The sequence below is a fragment of the Oxyura jamaicensis genome, chromosome 18, assembly GCF_011077185.1.
Source record: "Oxyura jamaicensis isolate SHBP4307 breed ruddy duck chromosome 18, BPBGC_Ojam_1.0, whole genome shotgun sequence".
Classification (NCBI taxonomy): Eukaryota; Metazoa; Chordata; class Aves; order Anseriformes; family Anatidae; genus Oxyura; species Oxyura jamaicensis.
The window spans coordinates 11,961,765-11,977,980 of NC_048910.1; the positions used below are offsets into that span (position 1 = coordinate 11,961,765).

General features: G+C 60.9%; 1 protein-coding gene across 7 annotated transcripts in view; it reads right to left on the reverse strand.

Moving 5' to 3' along the window:
• The window catches only part of BAIAP2 (BAR/IMD domain containing adaptor protein 2), a 42,453-nt gene that overhangs the window by 11,938 nt on the left and 14,299 nt on the right, over nucleotides 1-16,216 (reverse strand). For all 7 annotated transcript variants that reach the window (XR_004755172.1, XM_035342526.1, XM_035342522.1 and 4 more), the window contains exons 4-7: nucleotides 10,479-10,540; nucleotides 10,032-10,103; nucleotides 9,665-9,802; nucleotides 1,181-1,333 (exon numbers count right to left, since the gene is read on the reverse strand). Coding sequence is in view for 6 of the 7 variants with exons in the window: in XM_035342526.1 (XP_035198417.1) it covers nucleotides 1,181-1,333; nucleotides 9,665-9,802; nucleotides 10,032-10,103; nucleotides 10,479-10,540 (425 nt within the window). In the remaining variant the exon portion in view is untranslated. The remainder of the gene's footprint in view (nucleotides 1-1,180; nucleotides 1,334-9,664; nucleotides 9,803-10,031; nucleotides 10,104-10,478; nucleotides 10,541-16,216) is intronic.

Consider the following 16,216-nt stretch of genomic DNA (forward strand, 5'->3'; position numbering starts at 1 on the left):
GGGTGGCAGCACCCAGGCAGGGTGGCAGCACCCAGGCAGGGTGGCAGCGTGGTGTTTCCAGCTGGCAAAGCCCACGCGTGGGATCCAGTGCCCATGCTGCACCCACGCAGCCCCTTCTGCACAGCCTCCCTGCCCCGCTGCAGCAAGTGTTGGGCTTGGCCGCGCTGCGGCCACGCCGGGGCTGCGGGTGCCGTGGCACACCGCATCTGCCGGCCCCCGCCCGCCCCAGGGGGGACTTCTCCCTCCTCCTGCACCTCACTCACAGTTATTAGCATATGCTGGGGATTGATTCAGCCCCTACCGCAGCCGGGGACAGTGCTGACTAAGCCCAACTCTTCCCATTGCTTCCCCTGCGCCAGGCGCGGCGGCGACAGATGGGTGCCGCGAGTGCCGGGGGGCGGCAGCGGGGAAGGAGCAGGAGGGGAGCACGAGGCTGCCGGCAGCCGTGTGCCCAGCTCTCGTATGGGCTCAGCTCCAGCCCGGTGCTGCTGCACCCCGGGGAATGGGGCCCCAGTCCCCGTGCAGGGGATGCGGGCGGGTGGCCGGGGCTGCTGCTCTCGGCTCCGTTCCCTCCTCTGCTATGGCCAGGGGGTGGTGAGGGTGGGAGGGTGGGGGGGAGCCCTTCTGCTGCCCCACAGGCACGAGTTCTGCTCGAACTCGGAGCAGGAACGCTGCTGCTTTGCGTTTCTTCTGCTTTTGCAAACCCGGAGCTGATGCACGAGCAACTGGGTGAGCCCCCACCATGGTGAAGCCCTCAAACCGCAGCGACCGAGCGCTCGGTGGGCACAACGTGCACAGGAGGGGGAGCCTGGGGGGCTGGATCTGCTTGACCTCCCTGCACAGACAGTCAGGCTATGGCAGGCGCTGCCCATGGGAAGCCAGAGAGTGGCAGGACATCCCACCGGGCTCCAGCCCTGGTCCCACCTACCCCACGCAGCCTGAAGCTGCCTCAAAACGCAGAGCAGCACCCATGGGAGACACGCACCCATCAGCGAGGGCAGCTCCGTGCAAGTGGGGAGGGACGGAGGTGCTGCCTGTGCGTCCCCCTCCTCGAGCCCACTGCTCCCCCAGCCCCAGGGCCCCGCTGCACCCACGGCTCTCAGGGCATGGCCCTGCTCCTGTGCTGGTGGCTGGTGACGGGGGCTGCATGGGGAGCACGGCGGGGGCCCCGCGGACTCACCTTGGCGTGGTAGGTGATGGCGCTCTTCGCCACCGCGCACTGCTTCTCGACCAGGAAGCAGAACCGTCTCCTCTCCTCCGTCAGAGCCGTCTTATACCCGTCCGAGACGTAGTTTTCCAGCTCCCCTTGCTTGTTGCTGATGGCTTCGATGTACTAGAGGGGGGCAGAAGCACAGAGGGGGCTGCGGTCTCCGTTCACCCAGCGAGCGCCCGCAGCCCCGTTAGCGGGGGACGACACCGCAGCATCCCAAGGATGGGGTCAGCGGTGGGGCCAGCCCGGGGGGGTGCCCGTGGGAGGCCCCCAGCACAGGACACACACATGTGCCTGCACGTCCCCCCCAGCCCGCCTTTACTCATCAGAGCCCCCCACGCAGAGGCGCTGACTCAGCAACGGGGGCCGGGAGCGCGCGGGCGGGCGGGACGAGCTGTACCCGTGCAGCCGCCCTCTCACCAAACGGGCGCCTGAGCCCCAGCGGGGGCCGGCGAGGCTGCCCCCAGGCTTCCCCCCCCCCCATATCCCAAGCTAGCAGAAGCTCCCGCAGTCCCCACCCATCTCCTGCACCCCCCGGGACAGCCTGTGCAAGCAAAGCACGCGAAGCCAGGGCAGCGCTGCAGGCTGGCACAGCCCGGCGCACGGCATCACCCCCGGCACACGGGACCAGCACGGGGCTCCCTGCCTGCTGAGCACCGTTCCTCGATGCTGGTCCTCCCCCAGGGGCCAGGCAGACGCCGGAGCCCCGCCAGCAGCGGGCTGAGATGCTGCAGACGCGGCAGAAGGAGGCTCCTCTGCTGGCACGGCTCCTGCTCTACCTACGTGACTTCTGCCAGCTCGGCTGCGCCCGCACAGGCTGTGCCAGCGGGAGCGGGGCACGTTTGTGTCGGTTTGTGTAGGGAGCAGGAAAGCAGCACGCGGGGCAGAGCCACGCTGTGCAAGCACGGCACAAGGGAGGGCTTCAGAGCAGCACGGTGCCCTCCATGGCCACATCCATCAGCACACCTGAGGACACGAGATGCCAGAGGACACGAGATGTCCCCATCTCCCTCAACCAGCCGCTTCCTCCCCAACTCCCTGCCCTTGGTTTGTCCTCAGCAAGGAGCTGCCACCCTTGAAGCGGCCCAGGAAGCAGCCACCAAGTCCCCCCAAGGGGCATCGTGCTCGCCAAAGAGCTGTGCCCTGCCCTACACAGAGCAGGCAGGACACCAGCACGGGGACACGTCGCTGCCACCACCTCCTCCCAGTAAGGTGACACCCCGGGAGAGCCACGAGCAGCCCCGGCACTGCTAAACCTGCTGCAGGAAGCCCGAGCTTCCCTGGGAAGGGAATTAAACTGGAAATTCAGGGCCCAAAGCAGCTTTTCTTCCTTCTTCATGTTTAACAGTTATTTTTAGCAAGCTACGGTATTTATTAGCAGGCACAAAGTGGAACAAACCTCGACAAAGCAGTGAGATTAAGTGACATCCCGGACTTCAAAGGGGGTTTGCGGCAGAGCTGGAGTGCCAGCAGCCTCCCTGGAGAGCAAACCCCCAACTTAAACTGAGCCGGTTTAATTACGGAATGAGCCATCCAGAAGGCCAGCAGCTCGGGACGGGCGCACAGCACCCTGCCACGCCAGGCGGGCAGAACTTCTCCCAGCAATGGTAAACTTTCCAGTTTTAATTGTGACTTAACCGTGCACGTCGGTCTTATTTACATCCCCGATTTCAATCTTGTTTCGCAAGTACACTTTTAATTATTTAGCTAAAGAAAGGCTCGCCTTAATGGCTGCAGCCAGTTAGAACATGTTGATTTGCAAGCAGAGAGCCTGCGCTCTAAATTTAGGATTCTCACTGCTTTATATACTTCATGTAAATAAGCACGATGTGCCATTGATTTATGCAGAGCCCTGGTTTTTACACTTTATTACATTACAAAATGGCGAACGCCACCTCTTATTCACCAGCTAGCTTTCATTTTGGATTCGTTCAAATGGAAATGGGCTTTCAAACAATGCACTGAAACAATTTAAATAAAAACCTCGCTAGCTACGCCAGGCGCACGGGAAGAAGTAACGTGCAGAGCACAACGTGCGCTCTCGCTGCCGTGCGTCAAGGAGAGCGCGCTGTCTCTCGTTAGGGTCACCTGCTGCCACGTGCAGGAGCCACACCGCTGCCTCGCAGCCTGGATCCTGGGGGGGTCCCTGGGGGCACCCCACGTCCCAGCCGTGCGTTTTGCAGCTGGATGCGCACGGCCGGGCTCCTGCAGCGCAGCCACACCATCACCGCTTCCCAACAGGCGCCTGCCAGCACGCAGCTCTCCAGTGTGGATTTTCAGCTTCAGAGCTCGGTTTAGGCTGCCAGATTAAATTCAGATGCTAAGCGACGCCTAAAGAAAGATCCCAGCTTAAATGGGAGAAGCCCCACCTGTGGCCGGGGCCACCTGAGACGGCACCAGCCCGGACGGTGCTCGTGGTGCCAGGAGCCAGCGCACGCACCGGCAGCTCCAGAAAGCTTTTCTGGGTTTCTAGGTTGGAGAGGCCTCAAATAACCCCCCCTTCCCCCGCTCCTGAGCGCATCCACCTCGCCTCCAGCAGCTCCGCTGACCCAGTTAGCGAGGTGGCAGGAGCCAGCTCCCGGGGCTCATCCAGCTGCCCAGGGCAGCGAGGGGGGCGCAGGGCGCGGGTGCAGCCAGCAGCACCACGGAGGGGCCGTGCACGGGAGCTGCTCCGAGTTACCCCAGCAGCCAGGCAGCTCGCAGCAAGGAAACATGAAAGGAGAGCAGACGCTGCAAAGGGACACGCTGCAGGAAAGCCAGGCTGCGCCGAGGCCCCGCTGCTCGGACTAACAGCATCCCCGCGGCGGGTTCAAACCCCACAGCTAGAGGTGTGTGACGATGAAAGGGCTGCTAACAGGCGTCAGGACCCGCGCTCTCTTCAAGCACACGCCGCAATCAGTGCGGTGACTGCAGGTGAAGCAGCAGCAGCATCGCTACTGAATTTCACTCGGGTCTCTAATAACAACACGGCCATCATGAAAAAAATCAGTTCAAACCCTTCTATCTGGGGGGGGGGACCAGAAAGTCAAAGCGCTATGGGCACATTTCAGGGCAGCGAGGGGCCCTGAGCCGAACGCAGAGCGGGGAGGGGGCCGTGTCCCCTGTGCTGTCCCCAAAACCGGGCTCTTGTCTGGGACGAGGCGAGAGCAGAGCAGGGTGGCAGGGAGAAAAGGCTGAGGGAAGAGGGGAAGGGAGAGGAGTCTGCAAGCTGTGCTGGCCTGATAGGGGCAGGCTGGAACATCCAGAAGAAGTAAACACAAGAAACGGGGATTTATTTAAGGAACCACAAGGGAGAATAATTAGAAAGTAATGAGATAAAATAGGAAAGGAGTTAGGCTGATTAACAGAGGAAGAGCTTCTAAGCTGTCACAGTCTCAAGGAGGAGCAGCTCAAGCCCTAGCACAGCACAGGGTCAAAGTTGAGAACAGCTCTGGGGATGCTCAGCCCCCGCGGCTCCTGCGAACAGAAAAGGGTTTCCTTGTCTCCAGAATTTGGTTCCTGCATGCCAGTCACGCTCCTCACCCTGGGTTTATGCAGAGCTGGGTAAAACCTGCCTGCAGCGCGGGATGCGCGTGCCAGCCCCTCTGCAGGCTGCAACACCTCAGATTGGGGTCGGCCTCACGTAGCACGCTGTGCTCAAAGCTGCTGCCTCGAAACGGGCTTGGAAAAGCACTCAAGGGTACACGGCATCGCTGAAACAGCTCAAACCCCCCAGCTGGGGAAGCTCGCCCTTCCCATCCCAGAAGGAGCCCCACGCTGGCTCCCAGCAGCACAGGGGGAGCACAGGGCGGCTCATGTGCCCCGATGAGCCTACAGACCTCTTCCAAAGCAAGAGAAAATGCATTCTCCCTTTGAGAACCAGCTCACTGGGCAAGCAGATGTCCAGAGAGCCATGGCATCAGCGGTTATCCGAGGTGAAACAAGTGCCCTGCTCCCCAGCCACCAGGCTCCTGTCCCTCTCCCCGAGGCACGCTGTCCTCCCCCGTTACGCTTGCCATCTCACATCTGTTCCGCGGGGCAGCAGCCTCATCCTTCTACTATTCCTGTACAGTGCCGCACACGTGGTGTTACATAAAAGTGTTCAGGGAAGGAGCTACGAGCGCCGCAGCGGGCGGTGCAGAGCTCCATCAGCCGCGGCGAATGTCCCCGCGCCCTGGGGACACCGCAGACCGACCCCTGGTGCGTGGGATCTGCCGCTGAAATGCACGTCAGGCACGGCCACAGCCTTCAGGTGTGAGCTGGGAGATCAGCCTTCCTGAAGCAGCATGAGGCTTCTCAGCCAGAGAGGAGAAAAAAAAAAAAAGGGTTTAACTTTATTTATATAGAAAACCACTCGGCTGGGGGGGATTTGTAGCAGCTGCTTTGGGATGTGTAGGACCCTGGGGCAGCAGGGGTGCTGACGGCAGCCAGGGTAGCGGAGAGAGCCAGCCCCAGCCCTGGGAGGGACAGAGGCTTTTGTCCCCTGGTGCTGCCTCTGCCACCAGCTCTCACAGACCACAGAGCCTGGAAAAGGCACCGCAGGGCACGGCCCTTGTGGCACCACGGCCACAGGGTCCGGCACCTCCCAGAGCACGGTGCTGAGACCACAGCGGCGCCCCGAGCCTCCCAAGATGCTGAGTGCTGACAGCCACACAGTGCAAGGGGACGACAGGCCAGCACAGCTCCCAGCTCATTACAGAGCAAATGACAAAATAAATGACAAAACGCTGCAAGGGACGAGCTCTGCCACCAGGTCCCGAGCTGCGGGAGGTAAAGCTGCAGGGCTGTACGGAGTGCACCCGGGTAACCGCCGCGCTGGGACTCAGCCTCGCTGGGCTCAAAGCTAGCAAAAAGCTGGAGATGGTTATCTGGAGCCAGAGCTTTTACATAATTCCTCCCTGTTTGACTTTTACATAAGCCCTCGTAACCTGGTTTGCACAAACTCCTCGTCGGTTGGTGCTTCTTGACCTACAGCTAAAATTACTCCTCCTGGTGGGAATATCAGAACGAGGTTCCAATTACACAAGTTTATAAAAACCTCTGGGCTATTTGGCACAGGGGTGTTTAACGCTCACAGCAACCCCGCAGGAGCACGGGGGGACAGCAGGAGGGACGGGGGCAGGAGCTGAGCTTGGCCACGTGCCCCCCGTATTACCCTGACTCTGGGCACCGTGCCCCCAACACCCCCCCCCCAAAAAAAAAAACCAACTTCTCCACCGGCCTCACCACGGAATCCAATTGCTCGCAGCACTACCAGGGGGTGAAGAACTGCTTGGACCAGCGCAGCTCCCTTGGTGGCGTGCTGATTCAATCAAGGCCCTAAACCCATCGTGACCTCGATTTCGTGCCTCAGCCAAAACCAGCATTTAATGAAGTTACAGCAGTTTAGGCTCCTTGATGATTGTTTAATCTTAGTATTTGTTTTTGTTCTTCTTTATAAGGGACACAAAGTGAATGGAACTGGTTTATTCCCTCAGTTTTGAACACAGGTCAAGAAAATCTCAGCAACTACGTAATTAGGGCAAGAGATCTGAGGCAGCGGCTGTCTCACTGCGGTCCAAGCTTTCATTCCTCATGTACAACAGCAGCTCTGGACTGATTCACGAGAAATAAACCCCTGGCTTTATTGCGACATTCAGCAGTAACAACCCGGAGCCGCAGCATCTCCCAACCACAACAGGCTGAAGCTTCGGAGGCTGAACCATCCCTACAGCAGCCTCATTGCACGTGGAGCTGCTTTTATAAGCCGCATGGGTCGTCTTCCTCAAAAACCACAAGGTGGTTCAGTTCGGACCCTTCTCAGTGCTGTGAAGCCCTTCCTCATGGACTAAGCTCCACCAGGCAGCACCCGCAGGACGTGGGCACAGCGTGGGACCTGGGGCCGAGCCCCGTGCCCGCTCCACGCGCCACATTCGTTGCAGGAGCACCGTGACAGAGCACCGGCCTCCTGGCTGCTGAGCGCTACGGTGCCCTGAGTGGATGAGCCTTCAAAAGGAAGAGCAAGATGTTATTGCTTTTATTGGCTGGGATGAGTTATGTAGCTACCAGGACGTTTCTGCCAGCAGCGCCTCTCCCACTACAGGCACAAGCAATGCTCAGCGCCGCATTAGCAGAGCTCCAGCCGGCTCTGCCCGGCTCCCCAGGCACCGGCTCAAAGCTGACTCCAGCACCTCGCGAGCCCAGGAGGTGCCTCCAGCAGCCTCCGAGGAGGCTCCTCCTGGCCCAGTTTTAGCACTGGTGGCCAGTGGACGGTTCCGTGCCAGGCGAACAACGCTGCACACAACTCCCTGCTGCGAAGATGCCAGAGAAGTCTTCACGCAGCACGACCCTGTGCTGCGACACGAGCAGCTCCCCCAGCACCAGAGCTGCTGCCAGCGCCTGGCCCTGGCTCCTCCTGGTTTCCCTGCCCCAGCAAATGGCATTTTCCCTGCCCCAGCACGTGGCATTTCCCCTGCCCAGCCTGCACATCGCTCCCTGGATCAGCGCCATGGCCGAGCACCCACATGGGCAGGAGCCGAGGGAGCTGGCAGCTGGGCTGGTACCTGCCAAAACCCAGGACCAGCCTCAAGGCTGCCCTGAACGCTTTCCTCCTTCCTCCTCTTCTGTTTGTAGCAAGGAATCGCAGCATCCTAGCCAGCACACAGAGGGAGAACCGCCCCCTCGACTGAATTCTGCAAATTACCTTATTTTGATCTGTGAGCTGGGGGGGGGGGGAAGCGGTTGAGCAGTTTCATGGCTCTTTAAGCTTAAAGCCTTCATAAGGCTTTTCTTTTTTTTTGCAGAGATAAGCGCTTCCTAAATACTTACTGCTGAAAGATTAAGAGAAGGAAAGCCTGATCCTGTTTTTCTTTGCCCAAAGAAGCGGTGCTAGCAGAACGACAGCCCTGCTGCCTTTCCATGGCAGGAGCAAACCATCCCCATCACGCCTCTCGGCCGATGGCCAGGGAAGGTTCTCTCCTACCTCGGGTATGTGGAGGGGACCCCTGCAGAAACACGGTGGCCCTGGCAGCACTTCTGCTCATCCCTGCCAGCAGCTCCCTCGGGTGAGGGGATCACAAACGGGGTGCTGATGCCCTGAGCATCCCCCCGCCGAGAGCCGCCTCGCTGCTTAGCGGGTCTGCTCTCCTCTGCAGAGCTCTGGAAACAGCTTGTGGAGCCACCGCGAAGTGCTTTGAACTGCTCAGCTTTCAAGAAAGTGCCAGCCTTCGCCGCAGCACGCAGGACACCTAAGTCACACTGCAGCAACACCTTCCGAAGATGCTCAAATCAACCCTGCCTCACACAAGCGGCTTCGGTACAGTCACAGGAGCTGGGAGGCTGCAAATTACCAGGAGCTCGATGCAGAGCGCTCCAGCTCAGCGCAGGAGCTGCGCTCAGAGCCTGGATGAGTGGTGAAGTGTTTTTTTTCTCCTTCGGCGGTTATCCTGACTCACGCTACCCGGAGAGTGACTGATTTCCCAAATTCTAGTACAATTAACAATGTCACTTCCCCAGCTCCCCGCTGATTACTTAAATGCCACCCTGCGCACAGCCCCGGCTAGTGAGGTGCCATCAGTTTTGGCAGAGATGGATCGCTTTGGCCACGTTATCAGCCCGTCGCACCTGAAGCATCGGGTTCTGGTCCCAACACGCCACCTTCTCACGCCTTGCTTAGACAGGAGCAGGAGATTTCTGGTTCTGAGGGAGCCTTTCCCTTTTACCCCACGAGGTGCGAGTCGGGCTGCGGTCACTGAACGCCCCCAACCCCGGCAGCAGCAGCAGCACCGGGCCAGGCAGGTTTGCAGACAGATGCATTCATCTCTCATTAAACTCTGCTCTGTTTGGACACGCTCCAGGTGCGACTCGGCCCACCGGTCAGACTTCAGGAGACCTGAACTCCTCCCGCAGCTGCCGCAGCCCCCCACCGCAACCCAGCCACGGGCTGCAGACGGGATGCTCTGCGACCAGACCTCGGTCCCGACCCGATCCCTGCCGGGGGCCGCAGTGGGGACCACCAGGGACCTGGTGCCGCCCAGCCCCAAGCTCCCGCAGCAGGCGGCGCGGGGCGCACGCAGCCCACGCCGCAGTCACGCTGCCGTGATTCACTCGCCAGCCTCCTCCAGCACGCGCTCGCCACCCGGGCGGGCTGGGGGAAGGGACTCCCGTCAGAAGGCACGGAAAATATTTAAGCAAAACACCATCCAGGGGAAGATGGATCTGGCACAACAAACTAATGATCTTTTCGGGTTCATTCATTAAGCCCGGGGTGGGGGGGATAAAAGAGCCGGCGGCGGACTCGGTGGGGTTAGTCACCAGCACACCGCCCTGCACAGCACCTGCTGGGGGCTGCCTCCCCTACCAGCCCCACCGCTCTAACACCTCCTGCATTACCCATCGCTGGCACCAACACCTCCCTGCCTGCTCCTGCTGTCATTATCCAAACGCTGGCACGCGGCACGGAGCAGCCCCGGGCTGCAGGGGGGCGCCGGCTCCTACCTGCAGCTCCTTGTCCGAGTACTTCTGGGGGTTTTTGCTTCCTTGGCTCTTCTTGCGGAGTTTCTTCAGCTCTGCCTGGCACTTGTCGAGCGAGTCGCCCTTGCTCCTTTGCTCTGTCTGGTATTTCTTCAGCGCAGCCTGGGGGCGAGAGGAGAAGGCTCTGAGCTGCTGGAGTGCCGCTGCCAGGGGCAGGCACACAGCCACCAAGAGACAGGGGGAGAACAAGCAGGGCTGTGAGAGCCTAACAGCGGGGAGAAAAACCACAGGACTGTGCGGTGCCACATCTGGTGGCCTGGGGACCCCTCTGTGCACAGCAGGGCACTGTGCAGGGCAGGGAGGAGCAGGAGCAAGCCGTCGGGTCACTTACGCTCAGGTAGCGCGAGTCCAGCTCCACCTTCTGCTCCAGCTGCGTCAGGAGCTCATTGTGGAAGGACTTGAGCTGCAGAGAAAGAGCAGAGGGGCTGTTCGGGTGGGCTGCCGAGCCCAGCAGCAGCCGAACGCTCCCCCAAACCCCTGCAATGGGAACCGAGGGGGCCCCGGGAGGTGCACAACGAGCGGTGACGGCCACCGCAGAGCGTGGCAGGAGGGGTCTGGGGCTGGAGGGGACGCGAGGCAGCGAGGGGCGGACAGAGGGAGCTTGACTGCAATGCGAGCAGCTTGGCTTTGATACGAGCGAACTCTGTGCATGAGCAGATCCACGCGAGGCTGGCTGAGATCAGATCTGGGGGCTCAGAGGAGCTGGGGGGGGGGGGGTGGCATTGCTCAGCCCAGGCTGAGGAGCAGCCCCCGTGGCGCAGCACCACTGCGTGCTCACCATCTCCTCCAGCTGGTTCTGGATCTGCCGGTGGACTTCTGCCATCTGGAAGAGCACGTCTCCTGGAAAGACAAGACACGGGAGGGGGCTTGAGGTGCTGTGCTGGGGGGACACCCCTGGTCTGGGGCTGGGGGGCACTGCCTGGGTGCGCACAGGGCTGCGAGCCCAGCACCGGTCCCTGCCCTGCCACCGCCGTCCCCAGGCTGGGAACAGAGCAGCCAGGGCTGCAGGAGGAAGGGCTGTCCTGGCAGAGGGACCCCAGCTGGGCTTTCACTCTTCCTTTGATTTTTTTTCTTTTCGAATGCAAGACCATCAAGCTGTGGTCCCGCCTGGCTCTTCCCGGACAGGAAGGGCCACATCCTGCCTCAGCAAAACCCTGCGGCGGCTGGAGCCAGACGGCGGCCCCACGGAGCGTCTTTAGGAGAGGAGCCAGGGCTACTGCTCGGCTGAGAGCAGCGGCTCCAGCTCAGCTTTTAGGGAGAGCCAAGCGCCGTCAGCTGTCTGTAAAAGCCAAGCTTGGAAGCCCAAACCCCCAGCACAGCGGCTGGGGCTTTGCAGGCGGCTTCCAGGGAGCGATTTGAGAGTTGAAAGCCACAACGTGCCGGAGCTGTGCCTGTCTTGGACCCACAGCACCACCACCCAGATGTGATGGGGGGCAAGGGGCACCCAGAGCTCTCCCACCAGCAGCACGAGGGCACAAAAGCAGCTGGCACATGCTGGGCCAGCCCCAGCCTGCCACCGGGTCACCCTGTCCCCAGCAGTGAGCCCCACATGCTCGGGCACGGGGCTGTGCTCCGGCAGTGTCAACAGCGCTGGGTAACTGGGGACAGCCTGGTCCAGCGCTCCTTTGCTCCAGGGGCTGAAGCAATTCGGACTTTGCACCCACACGGCGTCTCAAAACTCTCCGCAAACATTAAAATCTGAGCCCATTGTGTCCTGGGCGGGCGCCAGCCCCTCCGCTGCGGGCCTCGTGCTTTGAAGGGTGGAAAATCTGTCTCCAAGGGCTGAAGGTGCTCAGCCAGGCACGGGGCGGGAAGCGGAGCCGCCGTCCCCCGCTCGGCCCCGTGGGGAGCAGCGATGCACAGAGCAAGGTGACCAGCTCGGCGTGGGAGCCCTGAGATCCGCGCGGCAGCGGGCAGGCTGTTAACTTTTACGGCCTCTTTGCAAGGTGCTGAACAAAGCAAAGCAGCCCACAGCACTGAGGCGGAGCTGGCAGCGGCTCTGGCAATTACGCACATCTGCGATGATGAATAGCTCCACGCATGAATGGGAAGGCCTGGGCGAAAGGTCACCACTACGAGACCTCCAGGAAATTGCTCTCCGGTTGGGCTGCGGCCGCTCAATCATGGGAAGTGCACCGATTCCCACTACGAGGAGGGCGAGGAGAATGACGTAATGAGGGAGCTGGGTCGAGGTTCCTTTTCCAAGAGCATATCAGTGCATTGCCAGCCTTATTGCCAAAGCTCGTGCCATCCCCTCTCCTTTTCCCTTCCCGTCTGACCGAAGCAGAGCCCCGGCTGACCAAGTCCAGCAGCAGAAAAGGCCAGGGGAGGGCTGGCAGAGGGCTCTGGCCACCGGTGCTGTGCACGGGATGCTCCCAGAGCAGGGCCCGGGGTGCTCAGACACCACGCACGTGCCACCAGACCCAGCAGCGGGGTGCAGCAGCACCAGCACCGTGCGGAAAAAGCAGCCGGGGGTAAAAGCAGCCGGCTCCTGGCAGCAGGGGAGGTGGCTGGGACGCCTCCCAGGACACAGATAACCATCTCTGCTGATACTTTCTCCTCCACCACCCCCTTTGGCTGTTATCGCAGTGAGAGCGCGGGGAGTTTCAGCCCAGGCTCAAACCCACCCCACATCAAACCGGGCAGGGGCAGAGCCATTCCCAGCCGCGGCGGCACAGCGTGCCCCACTTTGAGCCCCGGGTCCACCCCGGCGTGCTCCCAGGCACTGGGGTCAGCGCTGCTGTTTTCCCAGCTCAGGCATCAGGAAGCCTCGAGGGCTGCAGGGAGGTTGGGAAGGAGCACCCACGGTGCTAAGCGTGACACTGAGGGCAGCAGCCAGCACCCCACCAGCACGTCCCCACGGGGAGCAGGCAGCAGCACGGATCCAGCCCCCAGCCCGCAGCCCTGCTCCCATCCCAGTTTGCTGGAGGTGCAGCGGGACCAGCCCAGCACCCACAGCAGCTCCAGGCGAGCTCCGCGCTGCGCCCAGGCTCCGTTGCAGGAAGGCTGCTGGACGCCTGCCCGGCGTCGAGTCACGAGGGCTTCCTCTGAGATTCCTCCTCGGGAGGAGCCAGGGCAGCCAGTCCCGAGGAAACCAGCCCCAGGTTTCCCACCCATGGCAGCCTCCGTAGCCGGGAGCCCACGCAGGGCAGTGGGATTTCAGCTATCTTGGGTGCCGTGCAAAGTCACAGGCGGCACCTCCGCCACCCCGCTGCCTTCGCGCCGCGAGCTGCCTCACCGCTGCAGGAAGGCTCCGGCCCTTGTGAGGCACCAACAGACACTTCGCCCTGACACCACGTGGACTAACGCAGCTTGGCAGCGGGGAAGAAGTTAAACTGTGACTAAGAGACACCACCGCGGCTGGGAAGCCTGAACATTTCAAGCCCTGGCTCAGAATAGGATCTGCAGCACTGCACCAGTGGTGCAAGGCGCTCGCGGCGGTGCCGGCAGCACCCGGGGGCTCGCACCCGGGGCACCCCAGCACGGGGCCGTGCCGGGAGCTCCCTCCCACGCCACGGGCTGCCGGCACTGTGCACAAGGGCTGTTTGCAGCTTAAACACAGTAATTACGGCCGTGCAGCAGGCCACAGACAGGGAAATGGCGTGGGTCACACTGCGAATTACACAGAGTGCGAGCACCAAACAGAGTTTTGGAGCTCTGTGCCAAAACACACATCCTACGGGTCAAGAAACCCAAAGTAAGTGCTTCACCCAGGGTCACAGGCAAAGTCCCAGCAGGGTGGCAGGAGGGCAGCGCAAGGGCTTCGTCCGTGCCAGGCTGGGCACAGCTCCCTGCAGGGATGGCCACGGAGCACGCAGACGGGCGAGAAGGCTGAGCAGGCAAAGGGAGCTGCTATTTACGTCCGTCTGACTCACAGTATCATTCTCCGAGAACTATAGGGGCTATTGTGGGCCCTTCCCCACCACACCCGGCGAGGAACAGCCAGACAGGTTGTTCCACATCCCTCAGATTGCAATCGGGCACCGCAAGCCCTGCAGGAGCCAGCTGCCCGGCCAGAAGGCAGAGCAGTAGGAGCTGGCTGGCAGCGTCGTTTCTGAGCCCAGAGCCTACCGAGCCTCTTCCTCTTCGAGCTCCACGCAGGCCATTTGCAATAAAAGCACCAAGCGACATGCAGCACCCCAGCAGCACCCCCGCAGCACGCAGCAGGGATGCTCGGCAGAGCAAAGAGCGCTGAGCACCGCTCCTCACACCTCCAGCACAGAGGATGCGGCCCCCTCAGCACTGCTCCCCACCAGGGTCACTCGCTCCAGGGGCTCCCAAACAGAGCAGAAAGGGGAGGCAAAGCCCAGAACAAAAAAAAATAAGGCAAAACCAAGGGGTCCAGGGGCCCAGCCCCAGTGCTCTTCCTCCCCTGCTTTAAGGGGGACCAGGCAGAGCGACAGCATTGGGATGGAAGCAGCCAAGCAGGCAGCAAGGAGAATTAGCTCGTTAGGTGGGAAAATCACAGAATCACAGGAAAAGGTAAAGGAGTTAACAGGGCACGTTGTCTGAGCGCTGCCTCCTGGATCAGAGCCAAAGGTGTGCCATGGACAAGGCTCCAGCAGTTATTTAAGGGGAGGTATCAGCCTGTGCCCGCTCTGAGCCCTGCCTGCTCTGAACCTGGCGTAGCAAAACCCACCCCAGTTCCCTCCGCGGTGCTGCCCAGTTTCCCGTCTCACCACCACCAGTTTCCCACCACCACCGGTTGCTGCTGGGACCAGCAGCGAGCCTGGCTGGCTCCCTGTGCTCCCGCGCTCAGAGCTGGGCACCCGAGCTGCGGATGCTTCCCAACCTGTCCTCGACACGCGCAGCCTGGCAGCAGCTCCAGCTGCTCGCAGAGATCTGCTGAAGGTCTCATCCAGCCGGATTTACGACAGGAGCGTGCTACTGAAAGCTTCCCCGACCTTATTTCTTCCCCGATATTAATGCGTCTTGATTCAAGCTCGTGAGATGCTGCACAAGCCACAGACAAGCCCTTAAGCCACTGAGGAAAGCGCTTCTCAGCTGAACCCCTGATTCAGCCAAGAAGGCTCCAGAACCTGACTTTATCAGCTCTGACATTAAATTGCAAGGCAACGTGGAGGAAGGTTCGTGCATGTACAGTGGGAAGGATACAAGGACGGGAAAACAATCGGCTTCTCCTCACTGATTCATCTATTTCCTCTTCAAAAAGGTTTCATTTATTTATCGCAGCCCGAAAGGATCACACAGGATTTGTTGATGTTATATTAGCAGCTCATCAGCATTATAATGATCAGTTCTGTTTCCAGCCTGCGTTTCAACCCGTCTTGGCAAAGCTTAAGACTTTTTTTTTTTTTTTGAGATGAGGTAAAGAAAGAAGCGAAGGCTTCCCCAGACACCCTGACTCGAGAGGTGCAGGTCTCCAGATGGAGGACGCGCCCCCGCCTCAAACTTGTGAGCTCGCAGCTCTGCGGCTGCTGGGCTGCAGAGGCCAGCCCGTGGACGTGGCTCGTGGCCACCCCACCTCTGGGAGGACAGCACAGCACCGGGGGGGGCTCGTCCCCATGGGGCTGGGCACCGGGGGCGCAGGCAGGTGGCACCCCCAGGAGATGTCACTGCCATCCCCAGGAGCTGTCACTGCCACGGCTGAAGCCCCAGCAGCTGCAGAGGCGCAGCGCTCTTGGCAGACACCTAGCAGCCTCCATCGCTTCCCCAAGCACAGGTGGTGAGAACAACCTGGTGAGGAAGGCTGCGCTAACGGGAGAGGTGTAAGGCAGCGAAAAGGCAGTGCAGACTGCAGAACGGTCCCCTTCTGGGGCAGGCACTAGCTTCTAAAGGTGTTGCTTTTATTCCCGCACCTTGAATTTAACAAGCCCCTTTCTTACACACCCCACTACACGAATTACCCCGGCTCTCACCAGGGTGTCCTCAACCAGTGATGCTCAGCGCAGGGTGCCCGGCACTTGCAGGACAGAGGCGAGGGGACCACGCTCACTGCCTGGGGCCATCGTGACCCCCGTGCTGCCCCCCCTGCTCTGGGGGAACGGGCTTCAACCAGACACAGGCTGCTGTGGCAAAGACGTGCACTTCCCTTACCCGAGCACGAACTGCAAGCTCCATTTTCCAAGGGCACTTGCATCAACCTGGGAAGTTTCTGGCTAAGAACAGCCTCGGAGGCAGAGTCCTGAATTCCAGGAACAATTTCTCTGGCAAATGAGGCCTTTAACAGAATTGCAGGTGGGAGCACCCGACTCCAGAGCACCCGTCCTTCTGGCAGTGCCAAATTGCTACCTGCGGAAGCGCATCATTAAGTCCAACCTCAGGAGGGTGATGCCACGGGATTCCCACTGCTCCCCCACCCCGGGGCACTTTGCAGGGACAGCACGCAGGGATCACGGGGGGAGATGTCCTGGTTTCCCAGGCTCTGCTCTCACTGGTACGAGCAGGCTCCGAGCACCACGACCACCACCAGCCTGCTCCAGCACGTCCCGGCCTCCTCGGCTCACGTATTAAACACTTTGCTGCTACGATGACCTTTGGCACTTGCGGGATCTA